Source organism: Sylvia atricapilla, chromosome 11 (genome assembly GCF_009819655.1).
Source record: "Sylvia atricapilla isolate bSylAtr1 chromosome 11, bSylAtr1.pri, whole genome shotgun sequence".
NCBI classification, from domain to species: Eukaryota; Metazoa; Chordata; class Aves; order Passeriformes; family Sylviidae; genus Sylvia; species Sylvia atricapilla.
Genome location: NC_089150.1, coordinates 5,153,116 through 5,173,921, shown reverse-complemented (window position 1 = coordinate 5,173,921; position 20,806 = coordinate 5,153,116). Strand labels below are relative to the sequence as shown.

General features: G+C 42.5%; 1 protein-coding gene and 1 long non-coding RNA gene across 3 annotated transcripts in view; one reads left to right on the top strand and one right to left on the bottom strand.

The window, feature by feature from the left end:
• Positions 1-20,806, top strand: part of LOC136366265 (uncharacterized) — a 302,489-nt gene that overhangs the window by 205,291 nt on the left and 76,392 nt on the right. The gene's annotated exons all lie outside the window — the stretch shown is intronic.
• On the bottom strand, positions 1,457-19,606 carry EOGT (EGF domain specific O-linked N-acetylglucosamine transferase). 2 transcript variants are annotated; one of them, XM_066327206.1, is made up of 17 exons: positions 19,433-19,606; positions 18,917-18,963; positions 17,854-18,083; positions 17,386-17,486; positions 16,725-16,833; positions 16,543-16,637; positions 15,359-15,463; positions 14,169-14,275; positions 12,885-12,988; positions 10,532-10,624; positions 9,748-9,819; positions 9,186-9,272; positions 8,029-8,097; positions 7,035-7,096; positions 5,945-6,064; positions 4,821-4,923; positions 1,457-4,444 (listed from the first exon to the last, which is right to left on the bottom strand). In XM_066327206.1, exons 3-17 carry the CDS (start codon positions 18,061-18,063, stop codon positions 4,298-4,300), a joined length of 1,584 nt encoding a protein of 527 aa, XP_066183303.1. In that variant the 5' UTR covers positions 18,064-18,083; positions 18,917-18,963; positions 19,433-19,606; the 3' UTR covers positions 1,457-4,297. The 2 variants fall into 2 exon arrangements, with proteins under 2 accessions (XP_066183303.1, XP_066183304.1); XM_066327207.1 differs by having other exon boundaries at positions 17,854-18,078.

The window sequence follows — 20,806 nt, the reverse complement described above, 5'->3', positions numbered from 1 at the left end:
CTTTACACTTGTAAGGTTTTCCCTCCTTCCCTGTGTGCATCTCTCTCCCCCGAACACAAAATGCTGTTTTCAGCTGCACTGCTGGCACAGCTCAAGCTGCAGGGTCTGGGTGAGGCAGCTGGGCTGGGCTGGGCTGAGCTGAGCCCTGGCACAGAGGTCTAGCCCAGAACAGAGGCTAGGCAAGATGAAGAGAAGAAGAGCAGGTATTTACTAAAGGCCTTCAATAAATACATTTTGGGCAGTCCAAAGCCTCCAAGAGGGACTACACCCAAGATGGATTCTGTAGATAATTCTCTACAAGTCCATTCCCCACATCTCCTTCTCTTTCTTGAAAGGAAAAAACTTCTTCGATGGCCTTATTCATCATTTGCTGTATAATTTACATGTACTGTAACTAGGAAATAGCTTGGCTTCTGATTTTGATGACATAAATTGCAACATCTATCTCATCTCACCCTTCTCATGAGACTGAAAATGGAATAAAATCTTACAGAACACCTTTCAGGAGCCCCGTCCCTGGGTCAGAAAAAGGGTTTTGCCAACAATGGATGATGCTCACAATTTTTTCTAACAATTAAAAATTTGGTCCATTTACATATCAGGGGTTAATCCTCCAATTACTGGTTCAGGTAATAAAGTCATGTTCCTCCAGTTTACTCCTCCTTACAACTCACTTTTTTTTATACTTTTCAGGGGCTGAGGCTGGAGGTTTGCTTGAGTTTCAGGCCTAGAGGGATTATTTTGTCTGACCAAAATGTGAAGACAATTAACTGACAGTCTACATGGAGTTTAGAGTTGTACACTAACACAGAACAGAATTTGAAAAATATAAAAGCTAAAAAGCCCTAAGGCATCAGTAGCACCCTCCCACCCAGGCCTGAGGTGAGGACCTGAAAGGCAAGAGTGAGGAGAGGTCATGGATGAGCAACAAGACCCAACCTTCTGTGGCCATTTCAGGGCCAAAGCCAGAGGGGATTCAATAGCAATTCACTTATTTCAGGCAAAAAGCCCAATCCATGAGAAATGTGTGCTCAGAGTGGAAGTAAGAGCTCAACTTCAGGCAAACTCTGCAAATTGAAACAATTATTCAGTGTTGAAATCAAATATTTTACCCATCTGAGAACATAAAAAGCTCTTAAGAAGAATGTTTTCTTCAGTTTTTCTCCTTAAAAATTTTTTGGGATTAAGAGAGATGCTAAACCCTGAGTTACCTCATTAACGGTACTGGTAAGATTAACAGCAAAAATTAAACTATTCCATTATTACTTAATGGCTTTTAAAAATGTATTGCCTTAATATTTATAATCACACTCTTAAGATTAATAATGCTGATTTGCCACCTCCCCACCACAAACCATTTTTCACACTCACCCAACTTCCGCAGAACTTCCCAAAGAGAAAACCTGAAATTACACCTTTATAAATTCTGAAGTAAAAAGGAAAGAGACCACATGCATCCATAAATTATTTTTTATTCCAAATCCAGCCCTTGGTTTAAATTGTACAGGAAACACAGACAATCCCAAAAGCATTCAGGACTTGCAATATTACACAAAGTCCCAAAACTGAATTCATCACACTGATGCCAAGGTGCCCCAAGCTTGGGTAAACTGCAGAGACCAAAAATAATTTTTAAAAAACCAGAAGTAAGAAGGAACAAGATTCCCATGATGTGTCAGGAAAACTTAACCCAGAGCTATATCCTGCCTTAAGATCAAGTGACCCAAAAGTCTCATGGATTCCCTCAAATCCCAACTTCCAGACAGACCCAAGGTGGTCCAGATGCTCTTCAATCACAATCCAGACCTCTGCTGTTGTCCATACTCCCTCAGGATTTATTGCCAAAACCCAAAAATCCAACCAAACCTCCTTCTGCTGCCAAGAACTTTCTGTACTATTTGCAAAGTTAATCAACACAAACAGTCTTTTCATCCCAGCAACATTAAGCCACAAAGGCTGAATAACACATTGGCCATCAACTGTTGACACTGCACTCAAATTTGCTGAAACTGGTGAATGCTGGCAGGATATTTTGCCCGTGGATTAAGTCCCTGCAGCCTCTCCTCCACACATATGTTCAACCATTTGTTTCAGTGATCACTTGAAAGAGCAGCTCCTCATTAGCTGCTCCTGTGCAGACTCAAGCACTCCCTCACTGCCTTCAGCAGCATCACCTGCACCACAGGAAGTTAAATACAGACAAAGGTTTTCACAAACCAATCCTCAAATGCCCAGCACTAAAGCCAGCAGTGCACGATGGCAGCATCACCTCTGAATGATTCTTAAGTAAATAGACCTGAATGTCACTTTTGGACCTCAGAACATCAGCCTGTCATGGCAGGAGAAAGCAGAGACATGTGACTCCATGCAATTAATAGCATTTAAAAAATTTGCCTCTAAAAACCTGGCAAACTACCAAAAATTTTACACTTTTTTTTTTAATTAAAAACCTTTTTATTAAAAAAAATTATGTGCACAGTTCATAATTAAATGTCCTCTTTCCTTTGACCTGGTTTCATTCAAACACAGAGATTTTACTGGCTTAAGTTTTATACACTTTTTTACTTTAAAAATCCCACAAGGTAAAAACCCCAACAGACACATACAAATACAGGAAATGGTATTGCTCAAGGGCTTTTTTTTTTCTTTCCACCCTCATATTAAGAAGTGCAATTTTGCTTCTATGGTCCTTTAAAGTGAAACAGTTTTTCTCCCTCAGTAAAACAACACTCTCCAGGAAGAATTGCACCACACAGACAAAATATATGAAGGTCTCAGCTCTTCCCCTATGCACTGATTAAGGTCGTGAGGGATCTATATGAAAATTGTGCTTACAGTAACTCATCCCTACCAGTACAGACAGGTCAGTAAATGCACCCACACCCTGTGAAATTGCTGGGGAAGGGAAGTCAATACCATCTACCATTAGGGCAGTGAAATGTTTGTATTTACCAGAATTCTCCTGCTTTTCCATACAAATGTGTGCCTGCCCCCAGCCACCAGGATTGTATGGCTAAACTGCAAGTCCAGCACAGGGATGCATTCCCCAAAAATCCATAGTTTAACACAGAACTCGAGGGTTTTATCTCACTGAACTTGATTCCTCTACACATCTTTCTGGCCCCACTTAAGATGAAAGAACTACTACACCTTTATTTTCCCCACTAGAACATCTCAGCTCCAGGGGGGATTTCAAAAAGGACTCAGCTTTGGTTTAATATTCCCTTCACTGAAAACAGTGAACTGTGCTACCGGCTTTGGAAAGAAGTAATTTTAAAAGTTTTCTGGATTAACATTTTGAGGAAACAAGAATATTAAAAATTAAGCTTTTAATGACTCCAAGAACAGGGTTCCTCATCAATTCTTTTCCTTTCAGTTGCAGCTGAAAGACACTCTACACATTTTATCATCTGTTCTTAAAAAAAGTAGAAGGCAACTCCCTCTACAATTCCCCCAAAAAATCAAGTTTTATTCCAACTTGCTCAAGTTTTCCATTGCAGAGTGCTGGTTTTTGTGAAAAAGTAGGAAATGCCCAGATTACCTGAAATTTTAAGTACTCAGAAAAATATTTACCTGCTCTGAGACAGAAAACTGAACCTACTGTGCAGACCTCTTGTATTGGAGCATTTACAACTACAGGGACAAGAGTCAAAGTTTATATTTAAATGCAAAATCATAAGACTGTGCTCTCTAACGTGAAAATGTTTCTAAATTTAAAGTAGAAGCTTGCAGTGTCTGTTGACCCTGGATCTGACCCCAGAAAACCTTACATGAAATGGCTGGACATAGCTTTGTATAAAGAGTATTTCAGAATCTGGAATGTAGGAATACAGTGCAAAAAACCCAGAAATAGTCTGAAAAATAGTTTTTACATATCAAAACCTCCCAGATTAGAAAGGAATTATAAAGACAAAGTACGGTGCTAAGAAGTGGTCTGACAAATTAACAATGGATTATTTCCCTCATAGGGGGAAATATGTTTTTTTAATGGGCATGTAGTGACAGGATTAGGGGGAATGGCTTCAAACTGACAGGGAGTGGGTTTAGACGGATACAAGGGATAAATTCTTTGCTGTGAGGGTGGGAAGATCCTGGCACAGGTTGCCCAGAGAAGCTGTGGCTGTCCCTGGATCCCTGGAAGTGTCCAAGGCCAGGCTGGATGGGGCTTGGAGCAACCTGGGATAGTGGAAGATGTCCCTGCCATGACAGGGGGTGGAATGAGATGGGTTTTAAAACCCCTTCCAACCCAGGCCGTTCTGTGATTAATTAAAAACAGTATTTCAGTCAGAAGTCTAATTTAGAATTCATCATGTTTTACCCTAAATGGCCACTTCGAATGCTGTGAAACATGATTTGCAGCCAGAAGCACCAAATACATAAATTCTTCCACATCAAAGGAGTAGTTTGTAAATTTTGGATGTTCTCCCAGTGTTGGGTGGTGTCCCTAGAAAAATAAGATAAGGACTTTTAGACAGAAAAAAGATAGATCAATACATCTTCAATTCAAAAAAGCAAGAAAAAAATTGAGGATCTTCCATTTTAATTTTTTATTTCTGATCCACTGATCTCCTCTGAGGCAAAGGAATCAGCAAAGGAACTGCATAACAGCCATGCTATGAATGGTTCATGGCCAATTAATTTCATTTCTCTTCTTCCCTCAGCCATTAATATCAAATGATTTCTTAATCTTAACAGGGAAGTTAATTCACCCTAAAGAATGAATATCCTATTTCAAATACCAGAACATGAGTAGGTAAAGCAGGATAATTGTGAAGTCCTCCAGTTAGAACACCTCACCCTTCCAGAGTGACCATCCTTACCCGATCCTGAGGGAATACTTTATTCTTTTTCCTCCAAGTGATGTAATGAATGCCTCTCAGCCTTGCCAAATCCAGGTAACAACGTTCATCTTCACAGTTGTATCTAGGGACAGGCAGAAAAAACGTATTTACCCACAGAGATTATGCTGAAGTTACCAGGGTGAAAGAGGAAAAAATTGAAATGTCTGTTGGCCAGTACTAAGGCACCAAAACCGTGGACAAATTCTGCTCCAGTGAGACAAGGGCTGCCTTCTGCTCTCATGATGTGACCTTGGAGGCAGTTTGAGGCACATCTGCATGTCAGCCATGTCCCTGTCCAGCTGCAGCAGCTCTTGGACATGTGAAAAACAACCCCTGAGTTTCTGAACTCATTTGGAGACTGGACAAAACATTCTCGAGCCAAGAGTATGCTGCAAAACACCAGCTCTGCAGCCTTCCCACAGCAGAATTTCCCAGGATGGGGAATTCAGAGCTCTTCTAACAAGCATCCTGGATTTCTGCTTTGTTCTGTAGGTTGGAGTGTCTGCTAACACCCCTACTTTGTGACAAAATATGTTTAAAAGGAAGCTACAAGAGAAATTTAGGCAAAACACAACAGCACAGGACTGACCTTGGCCAGCAAGCTGGTGCTCGAGTACTGAGCAGAAAAAAAAGAATATAAAGGGGGTTGCTTGCAAATAATCAATTCATATCAATATGATTTCATACAAATATATATTCAATATCAGTATATATTCAAATCATTTCATATCAATAATAGCCCTGGACATGCAGATAATCAATTCACCTGCATCACTAAAACATCATTGGACCTCAGACTCCCCAGGCAGAGCCTGAGCAATGAGGTTTTCTCCTTGTTTGCTATTTTTTCCATTATATTTATACCATGGAAGATTAAGAAATCACAGGCTAAGCCTGTATGATATAATTACACTGCATTTTATAATGAAAGCTTTCTGTTTTGATCCCCAGGAGAAGAGGCTGCCAAATATGAAGTCCAAACCAGGCTGCAGGACAAACACTCATGGTCAAATACCAGGAAGGGAGAGGCTTCATTGACACACAGCAACAAAGAGGAGCAGTTTGTGTGCAATAGAGGAGGAAGGAGAGACAAACAGACTCACAGCTCAAACACAACAGCCCAGTCTGGCAGAAAGAGCAGGTGGGTCAGTCCAGCTCCATGGATCCCAATGAATATGTCAGAGTTGTGGGTAATTCTCAATTGCTCCGAAAACTCAAGTTCCCTGCAGACAACACAACAAAAGTGGTGATGATGTGGCAGCTCTGTGCACCCCAGCAGAACATGGGGAAAGCACAATATTGGCATAAGGGAATACTGAAAGAAAGAACTGATTTTTCAATGAGCAAGTCCAAGAATGAAAAATGCTGCAGCCAGAAGTAACTAAGCATGGAAATAAAAAAATGAAGGCAGGATTCAAAACTTCACAAGAATTTGCTTCAAAAATAATTTTGTCAACTTGAAATTTTTGTAGGTTTAAGGATTTTTTTTTACCTGCCTTCTAAAAAAAATGCAACACCTTAAAAAAAACCCCAAAAACTAAGAACAAAATGCCCCGAACAAAACCTAAAAACCCAGCATAAAAGACCTGTTTCTGAACTGCATTCAGTGTGATGTAAAATGCACAAATAAACATCCTCCCACTGTCTCTGTTTGGTCAGAACATGGAGGTCTCAGTGCTGCTTTAACTTCTCACTCCTCTGCATGATGCATGACAGCTCCAGATGGAGCTGCTGTCATTTGGGACAGGCTAGGCAGAATTTGGGAATTTTCCTTCAAACCATTTCTTCCTGACACCACAAACTGACCCCAAGTGGTGTCTTCAGGGGCCACCAGAGCAGTAAATAATCAGAGTTATTACTAAACTCAGGCTCATATAAAATAAGACACTGACATCGTACAAGAGAAACCCCTGTTAACAGAATTATTGCAGAGCAATGTGCAAAAAGGAGATGGGAACACAGCTGGCTTTGGGAGAGGGAACAAAAGGGATTTCAAACCTTGCTCACTTTACAGAGGCTTCAACCTGAGCCCAACTAACCCTGAGCAGTGCATCATGGAATGGGTGTGCTCAACTACCTCACCCAACACTTTTCCTTGCCAGTCCCTGGATTTTGGTTAGGGCTGGGGGCAGACACAGCTGTCAGCAGCCACAGGCAGCACGAGCTCACACCAGTTTCCTCCACCCCACTCACTTGTACTTGTAGTCCACCACTTTGACCTCCAGCGTTGACACTGTCTTCAAAGCATTCACAAGCTGGGGAGAACAATAAAAAGACAAGGATTTGGTGTCCTCCTTCAGTTAATTGCTCCCTTGCACTCCTGACCTGGTAAAGATAAAACCAGCTTCTCTCTTTTCCACGTTACCAGAACACAAACCATGTGCAGCAGTGAAGGCATCAGCTGAGCACAGCCCAGCAGATAAAGCACAAATCCTTTGCTCTGTCTGCTCTGAGATACTGCATCACACAAGCCTCAGTTTCTTCCTACATAAGGTGGGGATGATAATCCCAATTTGTTTTTGTCAGGCACTAACAGCAGAGAATGAAAACAGGTATGAAAACACTAAATACTATTATTTTACCATGAAAGAAGCTTAATGAAAACAAGTATGAAAACATTAAATATTGTCATTTTACCACAAAAGGAGATTTAACTCATTTTACCATGAAAGGAGATTTTACACCAGTCCACAAAGTTACATGACTCAAAAACATAAATCATTATGAAAATTCAATATGTTCTGAGTGCACAAACTCTGATACAAGGGCTTGTACATTCCAATCTGCAGGCATTACAAAGGGTTTTCTTAGGCTTCAGCATTGGAAGATGCTATAAATAAAAGGAATAATCTGAAAGTGAAATAATCTAATTTTATCAGAAGATCTGCAGTGTCTGTTTGCTCAGAGGAAATACTTTTAGTATGACATTTGTAGTCTTCCACTGGATATTTAGAAAGGGCAGCAAGGTTCAGTGTCTGGGGTACAGAAATGGAAACTGCCTAGAAGACATTTTAGAACAAATTAATATAAACATTGGACATATTTGTCTGAGATTTGCCAGAAAATAGAGGTCTTGGCTGTACCTGAACAAAAAATATTAATACAATAGGCAAAATTTTAAAAAATCAGTCCAATAAGAAAAATTTAACTTCTAATAAATATTTTTTAAAGATATAAAGGACCACACCTCATTCTGGTTTAATATTTTCCTGTAATCTGTGCTGCGTGCGAGGATGGTGACTCGAATTTTCCCATCCTGAAAAGAAAGAAGCAGCAGTTTATTAGCTACGAGGCAACCCTCACCAAAAAAAACAATCCCAAACTCCTCCATATTCACTTCTGGCAATTATTTGAGAAACTAAGTACGTTCCCTCCACATGTAATAAATAGATGATGTAACCACCTGAAAATCCTCATCGTCTTTTCTGACAGATTCAAAGCATCAAAAACTTTGTGGAAGTCTGATTATTAATCAAGAACTAAATATTTTCTGAAAGATTTATTTTATCCAATACAAAAGAGCCTTTGTATTACACATTACATGGCAGTTTTTGAAAGCTGGAAAGCAGCTTTCTGGATGGCTTGTGCACAAGTTCCTTGGGAAAAAAAATATTTCACTTCTATAACAGTTCCTCCTTTTACCTCTTTTAATTAATTGGACTCACAGGGGTGAGCGTTCCAAGTGAAATAAAGAGATTTAACTGCATGACTCCCATTAGTGTCAGCAGGAGAAGCATAACTAAATGCCTGTGCAGAGCTCTGAATGTGCCCCTCAGCAATAATATGTGGGCTACTCTCCAGCAGAACAACCTCCACTAGCCCAGAACTGCCCTGGCCACCAAGGCAACGTGCAAAAACCATGAGTGTGAGAGAAACAGAGAAGCCCAGACCAGGCAGATGGTGCTGGGCAAGAATGGAAGGACCAGACCTCACTGTTTCCAGCTCTGATCCCAGCTCAGCAGTATCCAAGGGGATTGATAAAGGGCAAACTCTGCTCTGCTCTGTGGGATCCCCTCTGCTGCTCCATGAACATGTGGTGACTTAACTAGGAAAGACACAAGGGCCTCCAGCACAGAGAATGGATAAAGGGATGAGACCCTTAGGTCAGAAGGAGAATGGTCTAAAGTCTGTCCTACAGAAATAAGACATCAGGGCAATTTCCACAAACACACACAAACGTTCTCTGAAGGTCTTTACAGGGAAAACCCAAAGCCTGAACATCACAGGGAAGGACAAAAAGTACACAGATACACCCTCATCCTCCACTGGGTTCAGTTTGCTACTGCTGTTCTCTGGCAGGAGCCACCAGCTCCATATTACAGTTGCTTTATGCAGTTATCACACCTTGGGTCCTTCCTGGGTGATATTTAATCTGTGTAGCACATGCTGAGAAAAGGCTCGGAACAGCCCCGTGCCGTGGCAGCCAGAGATCTGAAATGACAAAAAGCAACTGTTAATACATGAAGTTATTTCACTCAGAAAACTGAGCTTTGTGATCAGGTTTTTACCATTCTTGTGGAACAAAAGCCGAGTATCCTGCACTGTGCTATTCACTGCAACACAAGTGGCACTTTCATTTAGAAAGAAATATAACTCTCTCTAGTGCTAGAGCCTGAGTGTGTGAGCTAATACCCTCAGGGAAGTCTGACTGTGTTCAAGCTCTTGTGCCCTGCAAAAATACCAGTTAGTTCACAGTGCTCACCCATTAAAGAGGAATAATATGCACCTTTTGAGCTGTGACACAGGAGACTGCACACAACCAGCTGGAGTAACTTTAAAATCCCAGTCTTTAGGGAAGATCATTCTGTTTGGAGTTGGAACCTCCACTGCAGTGGATTTCGTGATACTGGAGGGGTTCCCCAGCTCAGATTCCCCCCGGTGAGAACGGATGGATAAAGGGACTCACCAGAGGAGTGTTATAGAACAATCCATATCGCATCCGAGGCAGCAGAGAGAACACAGCTTCTTTAAAGCACACCTGGGGAGGGGAGCACAAGGAGTTACACCCCACTGCTGCCTTCCCCCGGGCCATTCCCTGCCAGCCCCGCTCCTAATGAGCCAGCAATTACTGCTCCTGCCAAGGACAGCCTGACTTCCTCGGCTGTGCAAGTTGAATAGAACAAAGATCCCAAAAGAGCTCTCACTTGGAACGTGCAAGTGTGGGAAGAGGTGATGAAAACAGCCCCAAACAGAACAAACACGGACTAAAGAGAAGGAAACCAGTTAGTGAGTTTACGACTAGATTGAAGAGGCTAAAATGAGCTCTGAATGAATGGATGCATTTTTTTTTGGTTTTTGGTGTAAATTTTTTTAATGATAAGCAGCAGGAATGCCAAGAGTTGCAGGAGGAAAGGAACACCTCAGGAGGAATCAGAAGACTTTAGAAAGACCATTTGAAAACCCTTAACTTCAGTCGGGAGTCCTGCAGAAGCAAAACCCATTCATAAATACCACCTCTCAGGACACAAAAGTTAGGTCCCTCTATATTATATATAGACAGACACACCACAGAATCAGGTTACAGCTCTGTCTCTTGTTTCTGAGGTACAATACTCATATTACACAAATTAAACATGTATGGAAAGTATTAGTGCTTTCCTCTGGAACACCCATAACCCCAAGCAGCTTGAGAAGTTATCATACTTGCTCCCTAGTGACGGTGAATTAAAACAAAATATAGAATTCCATACCCTTTTAGAGTCAAAAGTTTTCAAGTGAATTATTTCATAGTCAGTAAACGCCTTCCATGTCTCACTGAACAGGTCACCATAGCCATATGAGCTCTAGGAGGAAAGCAAAAATCCAAGGGTACAACAGTTACATAAATGCATATTGGAACCTCTCTTCATGATTTACAGGCTCTGTATATGAGTTTTAATGCAGTTTATATGTGCAACACCACCACAGGACCCAAGACAGCCTAGCACAGAACACAGACATTTATACAGCACCAAACTCTGTGTTTGCACTGGCAGGTAACTCAAATTACCTCTCAGGTAGTTAATTTTTAATAAAAATTTCTATGAATTAGCAAACTAGACAATTTTTTCAGGAGCAGATTTTAATTTCTGAGTTAGGAGTGAGAATTACTTACTACTTTCCCCAGAGCCAACAGAACACAAGTTAAATTTGAAATAACACAAACATAGGGATGGTAGAAGGCCTGAACCTCAACACCTGAGATTAAATAAAAAAAACAACCTGGGAATTCAAGTGCAGCACTAAAGTTTGAGGTAAAGAGTCACCACAAGCTTGTTTTGCATTTGCCTGCTTTGGGACAGTCACTGCCATATGGCACATGTATCACAAATTGAAGGCAATGATGTGATTTGATGGAATAAACAGCTAAGAGGTTTCTATCAGGAGCAGTAAAAAACTTTCCCCTTTGAAGCAACATTCTGTGGGGAACTTTTAAAGAACCATCTACTCCCTACAAAGTTATCCCAGCAGCAGGGGCTCCTGCTTTCAATCTGTCACCTTTCCTACACATCCCAGGGCTGAGTCACCACCTCTTGCTCTTTGAATGCAATTAACTGTGCCCTCAGTAGCCCTGGTGCAGATTCTCACTAAAGCTTCCTTTTAAACCTGGGGCTGGCTCAGGCTGCTTGGAAAGTTGTGTGGGAACGTTCCCAACAAGAATTTTGGAAATAGGATCATGACAAATGATAGCAGGAGAGAACAGATACCTGGTGAAGTGTAAAAGAATCCAAAGGGCACCAGATTTCCTTCGGTTCAAGAGGCCTTCCTCTTGCTCTGCTGTCAGATTTTAATGACTTTTACAATCCAGACTCCCCCTGGCCATGTATTACAAGAACTGCTCTCCCAGATTAGAAGTGGAGAACTGATGAAAGCACCACTTTCTATCCCTCTCTGCTCTCCTTAAAAGTGCTTTATAAACATTTCTTCCCTGCATTCACAGAGGATCTGCACACCAGCACCCAGTGGAATTCCTACTCATTTTCTGCTTTGTTTAACCTACATCTAAGGGCATTACTCTTTAATAAGAACAGTAGCTAGGAAGTATGGCCAAATCTAATTACATCAAGGGGGGGAAAAAAAAAGAGAATGAATAATAAGCTGAAGTTCACCTTTTGATGAGACCAGACAGCTCATCAGCAGTTGACTGGTGCCATCACCTGGTTTTACACAGCAGTGAACTCCAGCTGCCTGAGCAGGTAATGCTCATTTACAATTATAACAGTGATAACAGATAACTACTTTCAATGGTACATTTGAAAGAGTTATTTGATTCTGCAACGCGATATAAGACAAAGAATTGCTTTTCTATGTCATTTACAACGCTGTCTGACACCTGATCTTTTCAGAAAGCCATCAGAGCTGGATTAACAGGTCCCTGTGCAACACCTAGACAGCTCACTTATCTCACAGATGGCACTGATTTTAGCTTTAAAATACAATAAAATTAGAAATAATAGGTTTTTTTTGCCAAACAGGTTTCTCATTAAAAAGCAAGCAGGGGATATTTGCAGTTCTCTATTGAAATTTGGTTGTCCTAGCACTAAATACCCTGGAAAGAAAACTCAGCACTTCATGATCAAAACTGCAAGAAGGCTACTTAAAGGAATTAGATATTAAACTCTGTTTTAATATATATAAGAATTTAATTTAGCTGTTTTCTTTACTACAGGCTGTACATTACTGATTTACAAACATGCAAGACATGCATATTTTGTTTAATATAGAAGAAACAGTTGAGCAAATCTACTTCAATATTCCAAGAGAAAAAACCTACAAAAACCAGTTCATACTTCAAATGCTACAGATCAGAAATACTGAGCAGGTTATTTTTGAGGTCACAGCAAAAGAAAGGCATAACTATGTACTAGAAAAGCTGAGCATTCCAACAGCACAGAGAAAATCTGTTCTCTAACTATTACTCATGCACCTGTATTAAAAGGATCCAGAAATGTATCAGTTCCACATGGCTATGCCCACAAGAGAGCTAAAGATTGGCTACTAAAACCTTCAGAGCCTCTATAAACACAACCCATCACAAATATGTTAAAAGCACAGCAGACTTACAGTGTCCCACATGACTATGTTGACATCAGTGCTGAAGGAATTATTGATATGCTGGGTAATATAAAGATTGACAAAATCACAGAAGTGATGGTACATATTAACACCTGAGAAAGAAAGAACTGTTAGCAAAACACTGCATTACTTGCTCCACTTTTATTGGTTTATGCATTTTTCCTGATTAGCATCCTGCATTTTATAGTAGCTTCCTCTGCTTCTTGAATCCTCCTAATGAACCCTGAAAAGGGAACCTCTAAAAGGAAGGAATCAAGGGAAGGAATCTGAGGTAAAATGTGTTTTTAAAAAGTACAAAATTGTTACAAGAGTTGCCATAGGAAAGAATAAGATGTGCTATTTGTCTTTACAGTCTGCAGCTGATTTCTGAAGGATATGAAAGGATCTCCTGCTTTAACACAGCCCAGACAAAAGGAAACATGAAAACTGGCCTTCAGCAGAGGTCTGGGTTCTGCTTTAGCGGGGCTGAGGGAAGCTCAAGACAGATCTTGTGCTTTCACACAAGTCATTCCTCAGGTCTTCTCTCTTGTTCATTCTTGGCGCACAAAAATCTCTCACGAAACAAGGGAGGGAACACAAAGGAGACAACACAGTGAGTTCCCTGCAACACCTTTGCTTAAAACGACAGGCAGTGGCAGGGGAAGAGGAGGAACTGGGGCCACAGCTGCTGTGTGTCACAGGGACAGGACACAGCACACGAGCACCCTGCCCAAGCTCACCCCACTGCAGCTGCTGGGTTTGTCCACCCTCCTCCCTCAACACTGGGTTGCACCAACAAAAAGGCTGGTGAAGCTCAAAAAACGTCAGATTCCTGGAGGTGCTGCCCCTCTTGGAGCACCACTTCTCTTCCTTATCATCCCATGCACACAGAGTCCTGCTGCTGAGCACGTACCGCAGGGCACAGACACCACACTGGGTGTTTCATGGTATGGAACCTGCCACGCAGAAACACAGCCAGAGCAGCCTCTGGCACAAAGTCAAACACTGCCAAACCACAGTCCAGAGAACGACTGTGCAGAACAAACAACAGGAAATCATTCTGATTTTTTTTTTTCAAATCATCTTTGGGAAATTATAAGATTTTCAAATTTCGGTTTCCAAGTTTGTCACTGGAACTACACCAAAAATAAAGAACTAAAAAGCTATATAATTTTTCATATTTCATTTACAATTGAACTGTCACAAAGGCATAGATGGGCAAGTTGAAAATGAACTTTTTTTACTTCAGTACAAAAAAGCCCCTAAAAAAAACAAACTAGAGATACCAATTACCTGCATCTAATTTCATGAAGTACGTTGGCTTTTCAATGACAATGTCACACTTCTCATCTTCTAGAGGCCTGAAGTCTAATGCAGTGAATGTCTGGAGTTCTGCAAACCTAGAAAGATTCAATCACACAGAATATGCTTTGACATCAACTCATTTAAACAAATGTACTTCATATGTCTCAGGTTTAGTAACTGTCCTTCCAGTCCATTTCAGTTAACAGGACTGCTGAAAACTGATAGAGTCTGACAATTAAAATGATTTGAAATTATAATGGAAGGTTCTTCAGAGCTTCTAGAGGTTAAACACTGCCTTTGATCTCAGGAGTGAACAGCACCTTTGATCTCCAAATCAAGGCAGCAGGGATGTAACAAAGAGCCTGAGCCTGGATCTGGGGCTCCACCCAACTCGATCTGCCTTGCCAAAGACACTTAAGGGAGATTTCCTTGCTTTGGTTGGAATAATGAATATAGAGGCAGTATTTGTTGTTCCTGCATCTAAAAAAGGATGAGCAGTTGTGATGACAATAGCAGGTAGAGGAGAAAGATCTTCCTCCACTGCAGCAATTCTGGACTTAAATTAAACCTCAACGAGAAATGGGGGAAGAAAAAGAAAATACAAGCAAAGCATAAGAATGAATTATTATATGGACGTTAATGGCTCCAGTTCCTTCATCAATTAACTGGCAAGGCAGCTTTGAAGTGCTAACATGCAAACTGTGATGCTCTGCATTTCCTACTCAGCCCACCTCACATTCCCAGCACAGGCTCCCTGAGCATCCTCACCAAGGACTCACACACAAGGGCCAGCTTTAAGGCATCTCACCACAGAACAACCACCCCTTCTACAACACACAGATTAGGCACAGCCCCAGCACCTTGCCCAGAAATCACCTGAGATTAGAACTTCCAATTGCAAGATCTTTTCACATCTTTTGCTGCTACAGATGAGGCAGGACACAATTACACACAGACTAGAGGTGGACACAATTACACACTGAACCTCTAGTATAGCTCAGACTTTCTGCAGAGATGTAATTATCAGAGGTTTCTAATATGAACTCTCAAACTGACCTCAAAAGGAGCAAGTCTTCCCTCAGTATGAAATCCCCTACACACAGCTGGTAATGCCAATGACAAAAATCAAAAATAATTAGCAAGTGAACTTGGGAGCAGCCTTGACAAGAGATTCTTACCAAGACTGCAGAGGGCTCTTGCGTTGACCTTCAGCCAAAAATGCTTGAACGTCGAGGGTGCAATGACCGCCAATTTCTCCCTTCTGGAAAAAGTCTTCTTTGAATCTAATGCAAATTAGAAAAAGTCTATCAGCTTTTGTACAACAGGGCTACCAGTGCCCTGCAATCTCAATTACATACTCAAGCCAGTGCTACTTAGTCTCAGTTCAGCAGGGCACTTCATACATATTTAAAACCTGAGTATTTTCCTCAGGGTAAATCAAAAATTTCCCACAACTCCCAAAGAAAGATAGTGGTGTCCTTGAAGGTCTACACATCACCTTAGAAAGCAACACTAATCCACCCAGAATGTTATTAAGAATTATTTACACATACCCACAGGAGTAATTTAATTAGATTTTGCTTCATGTCAGTAATGCATCACTGCATGACAGGACCATCACTTGTTGGAGTTTTTGTTTGTTCTTAACAATTTCTTAGCAAAATTTACCTCAGATTTCACAACCCACTTCAGTAGCCAAGGATTTTATATGACATACGAAGAATGAGGTGCAAGAACAAATTTCCTGAAAACAAACTACCAGCTAAAAAGCACAGTCTAAGTTTTCAGGACTGTGATGATGACAAAACCCATTGTGAAGGGTAATATCAGTCTCAGTCATGAACCAGACCAAGACACTGAATTCAAAAAGAAGGCAGAGGGTCATGCCAGCATCACTGGCATGATTTTTTTCATCCAGTTTCCAATATGTAGCTTTTTAATTCAGGATGTGGAAGATCTGGGTTCAGATCTCCCCTCAGCCACTCAGTATCTAAAAATGCAGCTCCTGGATCTGGTATAAAGGCAGAGGAAAGGTCCTGGTTCCTCAAACAAAAACAATTGCATTTTGCACATCATCTGACCAAGGAAGGACATGACTGAAGACATGGAAACCTCTTCCTCTCTTCCATCAGGGAGGATTTCAGTCACCCATCATCATTCCATAAAACTGAGAACTTGGGTTTTTACACCACCACCAGCAGCAGCCAGCAGTGAAGAGGTGTAAACCTTTACAGAGCTTCAGCAGCAAGCCTCTGAGCAGCAGTAAAACCCATGGCAGCAAGCAAACCAGCTTTGTTAACCAAATTCTCAAATCCTTTTCCCTGCCATCCCGTTTTTGCTACAGAACAGGCAAATCAGAGACCTGTCGTGGTTTCTCTTCACAGCTCGTAAATCAATGTACAAGTTTGTTGCTCTGCAATGCTGAAGGAACTGGGAACAGCTCAGAGATGAATCCCCCTGTTAAGAACAAGTAGAATTCAGTCAAATAACAAAAATTATTTTTAAAAACAAGGGCAAAGTATCCCATCTATCAGAAATACCTACTGTTGCTGCAGGCTTGCAATGGGTTTTCACTTCACCGAGCCTCTCTCGAACATATCCAAAGTCTGCTTGTTTCCAGAATATCTGCTGGGCTGTCTCAATGTCACTTGCCCTGATGTGAGAAGGAGAGAGGAAACAAATCAAGGTCTGTTGCTCAATTCTAGTAATAACTTCAACAGATAACATTTTTCCATTGAAAGTGGAACAGAAGAACCAGGCAGTTATTTTGTTGGCATTTAAGATGCCAAAACAGGAAGCACTTATCAGCTGCATGTAAGTGAAAACAGCAGTGACAATTTAAAGCTATTCTCCCCTAAAAGGGTACGGATTTTTTTTTCACATTTTTTTCCTCTATGTTTTTAAAGCTAAGAAAGGAAATACAGTTATTTTAGGAATCTGAATTCAAGGCTAAATCAGAATAATGAAAACATTCTGGCAGGAAGCATTTCTAACAGTATTTTCTTCGTTAAAAAGTTAATTTTTTTAAATCCTGTTGAAAGGTCCATTATGCATAAATAAACACATTATATACATACCCAGGTGTCCACAAAAAATCATGCCTTAAATTCTAAATATCACAATAATATTTGCTTCACAGCAAAGTAAGCACTACAGTATTTTTTTTACCATATAATGTACAGTAGACATTTAAAATTAAACTTACCACCCAGTTTCAACATAATCACACACTGGGTAACTGAACCTGTTCTCTGATCTGCAAGATTTCTCATAACCCCAGCAGGATTTTAGTTTCTTCAAGTGTTTCTGCAACACAGAAATGTCTGAATCAGGTTTTGCAACAGGAAAATGGGAAATGACTTAAGTAAGCTGTTAGCTTTTAAATGACATCATGCTCATAAATCTTGCAAAAAGGGCTTTTGGTTTGGTCTGTTTTCAAACAGAGTTTGAGAAAAAAACACCCAGATTCTTCATGCACAGCAGAGGCTCCAAAGTGGACACACATGCACAACAACATTACTCTTGTCTTTTATATGTTCTAAGACAAGCCCTCTCCCTGACTAATTGGCAAGGAGACCAATTAATCACCGTCTTCGACTGCTACAACTCCCACAAACAACCTACCTCAACAGGACATTTGAACAAACAAACAAACAGAAAAAAGCAAACTTACTTTATATGGGCAAAGAGCATCCTGCTTACAGATGTCAGCAACGTGCTGGTTATTGTGCAGAAAGTAGGGGATATGCTCATCTGGCAAATTGATGTCTTTGTAGCTATACAGTGGCTCTTCTGGAATGTTTGGGAATTCAGTAGGATTTTCAGCTTGGGAATTAGCCAGAATTTCTTGCAGTAGCAGTCCAAACACAAGCAACATAATCATGGCAACCTGTGAGTTCTGTACTTTATAAATAAAATAGAAGAAAAAAAAAAAAGAAATTAACATATCTGCAGCATTTCAAGCTCACAAGACAAAATTCAGTCAGAGTCAGACATCTAGTCAACGAATTTGTACAGGCATTTTTGGGGTGGTTTCTTTTTCCTGTGAAGACCAAACTTTCACTGAGAGGCCAGACTGCACAACCTCAGGATTATCTTTGAATCATTAGTCATTGAGTGTTATTACACACTGCAAACTCCCAGTCAAGCTAAAATGGGTGTGTTTACTTTAGCTAAATGCCAAGGGATCCTGAGAGTCCAGTGTGGAAACTAAGTATAGAGCATGTAATATCCAGCAAGAAGGGAGAAAAAGCAGAACTGCAGGGAGGGGTGAGAAAAGAAGGATTTCCAGTTTTAAAATAAGTATGAAAATAATACATTCTCCTCTTTGAACTAATCATTAGCTGAGGGAGAAATAGGCAGACACAAACAGAGGGTCACAGATAAGGCTGTTACAGGGTGCCTCTTTTTAGTGCTGAATATCATAATAAAGAAATTTGATTGCTGAGTATATTCTATATATATATTCTATATATAATAAAAGTTTATTTATATATACACATGTACACACAAAGGCCCACACATCTGTATACCCTAAAGCTGACTGCATACCTTCCTGCTACTACAACTTTTTCATCCAACACCCCTGCTTTGAACCATTACATTTCCTAAGGGAAAAAAAAATGCATGGCCTGTATCTAAACTCCACCTTTTTTGGCGTTATAATTTGCTAAAATTTGCATGCTTGCTTTCAACTGAAGCCTTTAGGAAAATTCCTACGATACAAGTAGTTTTACCTGTTTGGTTTGAGAGGAACCACTTCAGATTTCCCAGGTACAGAAACCTAGAGCGGGGGAGGAAGGAGGAGTTAGGTATGTCCTGTAAAAGGAGATTTCCTCAGGACACCGTCCTGCTCCCAGGGACACGTTCCCAGCAATGAGAGCAGCTTCCACAGCTGGTCACTGTGCTCACCCCTCTCTGGGGTCCCTTTCCCCGGCACACAGGCGGGCCATGGGCTATTTCATAAGGATCACACCTTTTCCATCACAAACCCTGCGGTGCCCCCAAAACACGCGGCCCCTTACCCACCCTGGGCGCTGGCTGAGGGGCTGTCCCTTCGGGAAGGTGCCCAGCATCCCGTGCCAGGCCGGGCTGGGTTCCAGGATGGACTCAGAACCGGATCCGGGCTCAGCCTCCGGCCCAGCCGGACCTAGTGCCTGACCCAGGCTTGTCATGCCCGTGCTGGACCGGGCACCGCGCCCCGGCACAGCATCGCATCTCACCGCCTATCCCACCGCGCATCCCCCGCGTACCTCAGCCCCGCCGGCCCCGAGGAGCCCCGCGGCCCAGGGGACCGGCCGCCTCTCGTGCTCGGCGCTCTCCGCCGGCCTCAATCCTCATGTCCCGGGGCAGCGCTCGGCCCGGCCCCGCCGGGCTCCGGGGGAAGCGCCCGAGCGGGTGTGCGGGAGGGGCGGACGGCACCGCCGCGCCCGCCCCGGGACCGCCGCCGGCACCGCCCCGCCCGGGGCGGCGGGAGCCGGGCGAGGAGGCAGGGAGGGAGGCAGTGAAGGAGGCAGGCAGAGGAGGAAGGAACGCAGGGAAGGAGGAGCCGGCCGGGGCAGCGGCGCAGCGCCCAGGAGCAGGTCGGGCCCCGGCGGCGCAGCTCAGGTGGGGCCCGCGGCGAAGGGCACCTGCCCGCGGGGGAGAGGCGGCGGAGCGGCCGCGTCTTCCTTCTGCTGCCGGAAATTAAGCGCTGCCGCCCCGGGAGCGGCGAGCGCAGGATGCGGAGGAAAAGGGCCTTTTCCTGCCGCGGCCCGGCAGGAAGCGCAGGCTCCGGCACCCCATTGTTCCAGGCGGCCCCCCGAGCCCAGGCCGGCAGCAGCGGGGCCGGGGCCGGCCCGGGACGGCCGCGCTCACCAACATGCCCAGGGCAGAGGTTCATGGATGCCCGGCTGGCCCCGACACACGGCAGCGCTCCTGCCTGCCCGGCACCCGCCTTCGCTTTGACCCAATTCCCGCAGTGACGAGCGCCGGGGGAGTCACAGGAGCCAACACTCAGGAGCTTTGAATCCTCCAGCACAGCCCGGACCTCTTCTCCCTCGTTCCCAGGTGGGAAACGAGAACAAACGCTCAGACAGAGCCAGGAAACCTGCGAGAGAACGCGGCCGCCGGCAGAGTGCTGACACCGCTTCCCTGAATAAAGGAAATGACTAAATGTCACATTACCCACGAGCCCGTCGCTACAGTGCATAGAGAAATAAACCTGCCCCTCGTACATAAATGCCCACAGTACCGCAAGACTTCAGCTGGCATCTGTATTCTAACTACATCTCCTATCTTCTACCTTAAACAATATTTTCCTTTCACAGCAGTAGGTTCACACCCACCCACCCTCCGCAGAACTATTTCTAAGTCTTTTCTCAAAGAGAACCAGAGCGGATTGTTAGCGGAAAATTTTATTTTACGCTGTCCTGTGCTTTTTACAGTTTATACATATTTTACAACTAGAAACCAGGGGTCTAATTTCACTGTCATAACCATTTCACCTCGTATGAAGGATCATTATAGCCCTTAGTAAAATGTAAGCACATATATTAGAACAAACGTGTAGCAGGAAAAAACAAATAGAACTAACCTTTCTCTCATGTGATTTTGACGTGGGATTTTGAACATGGGGTGTGAAGTGA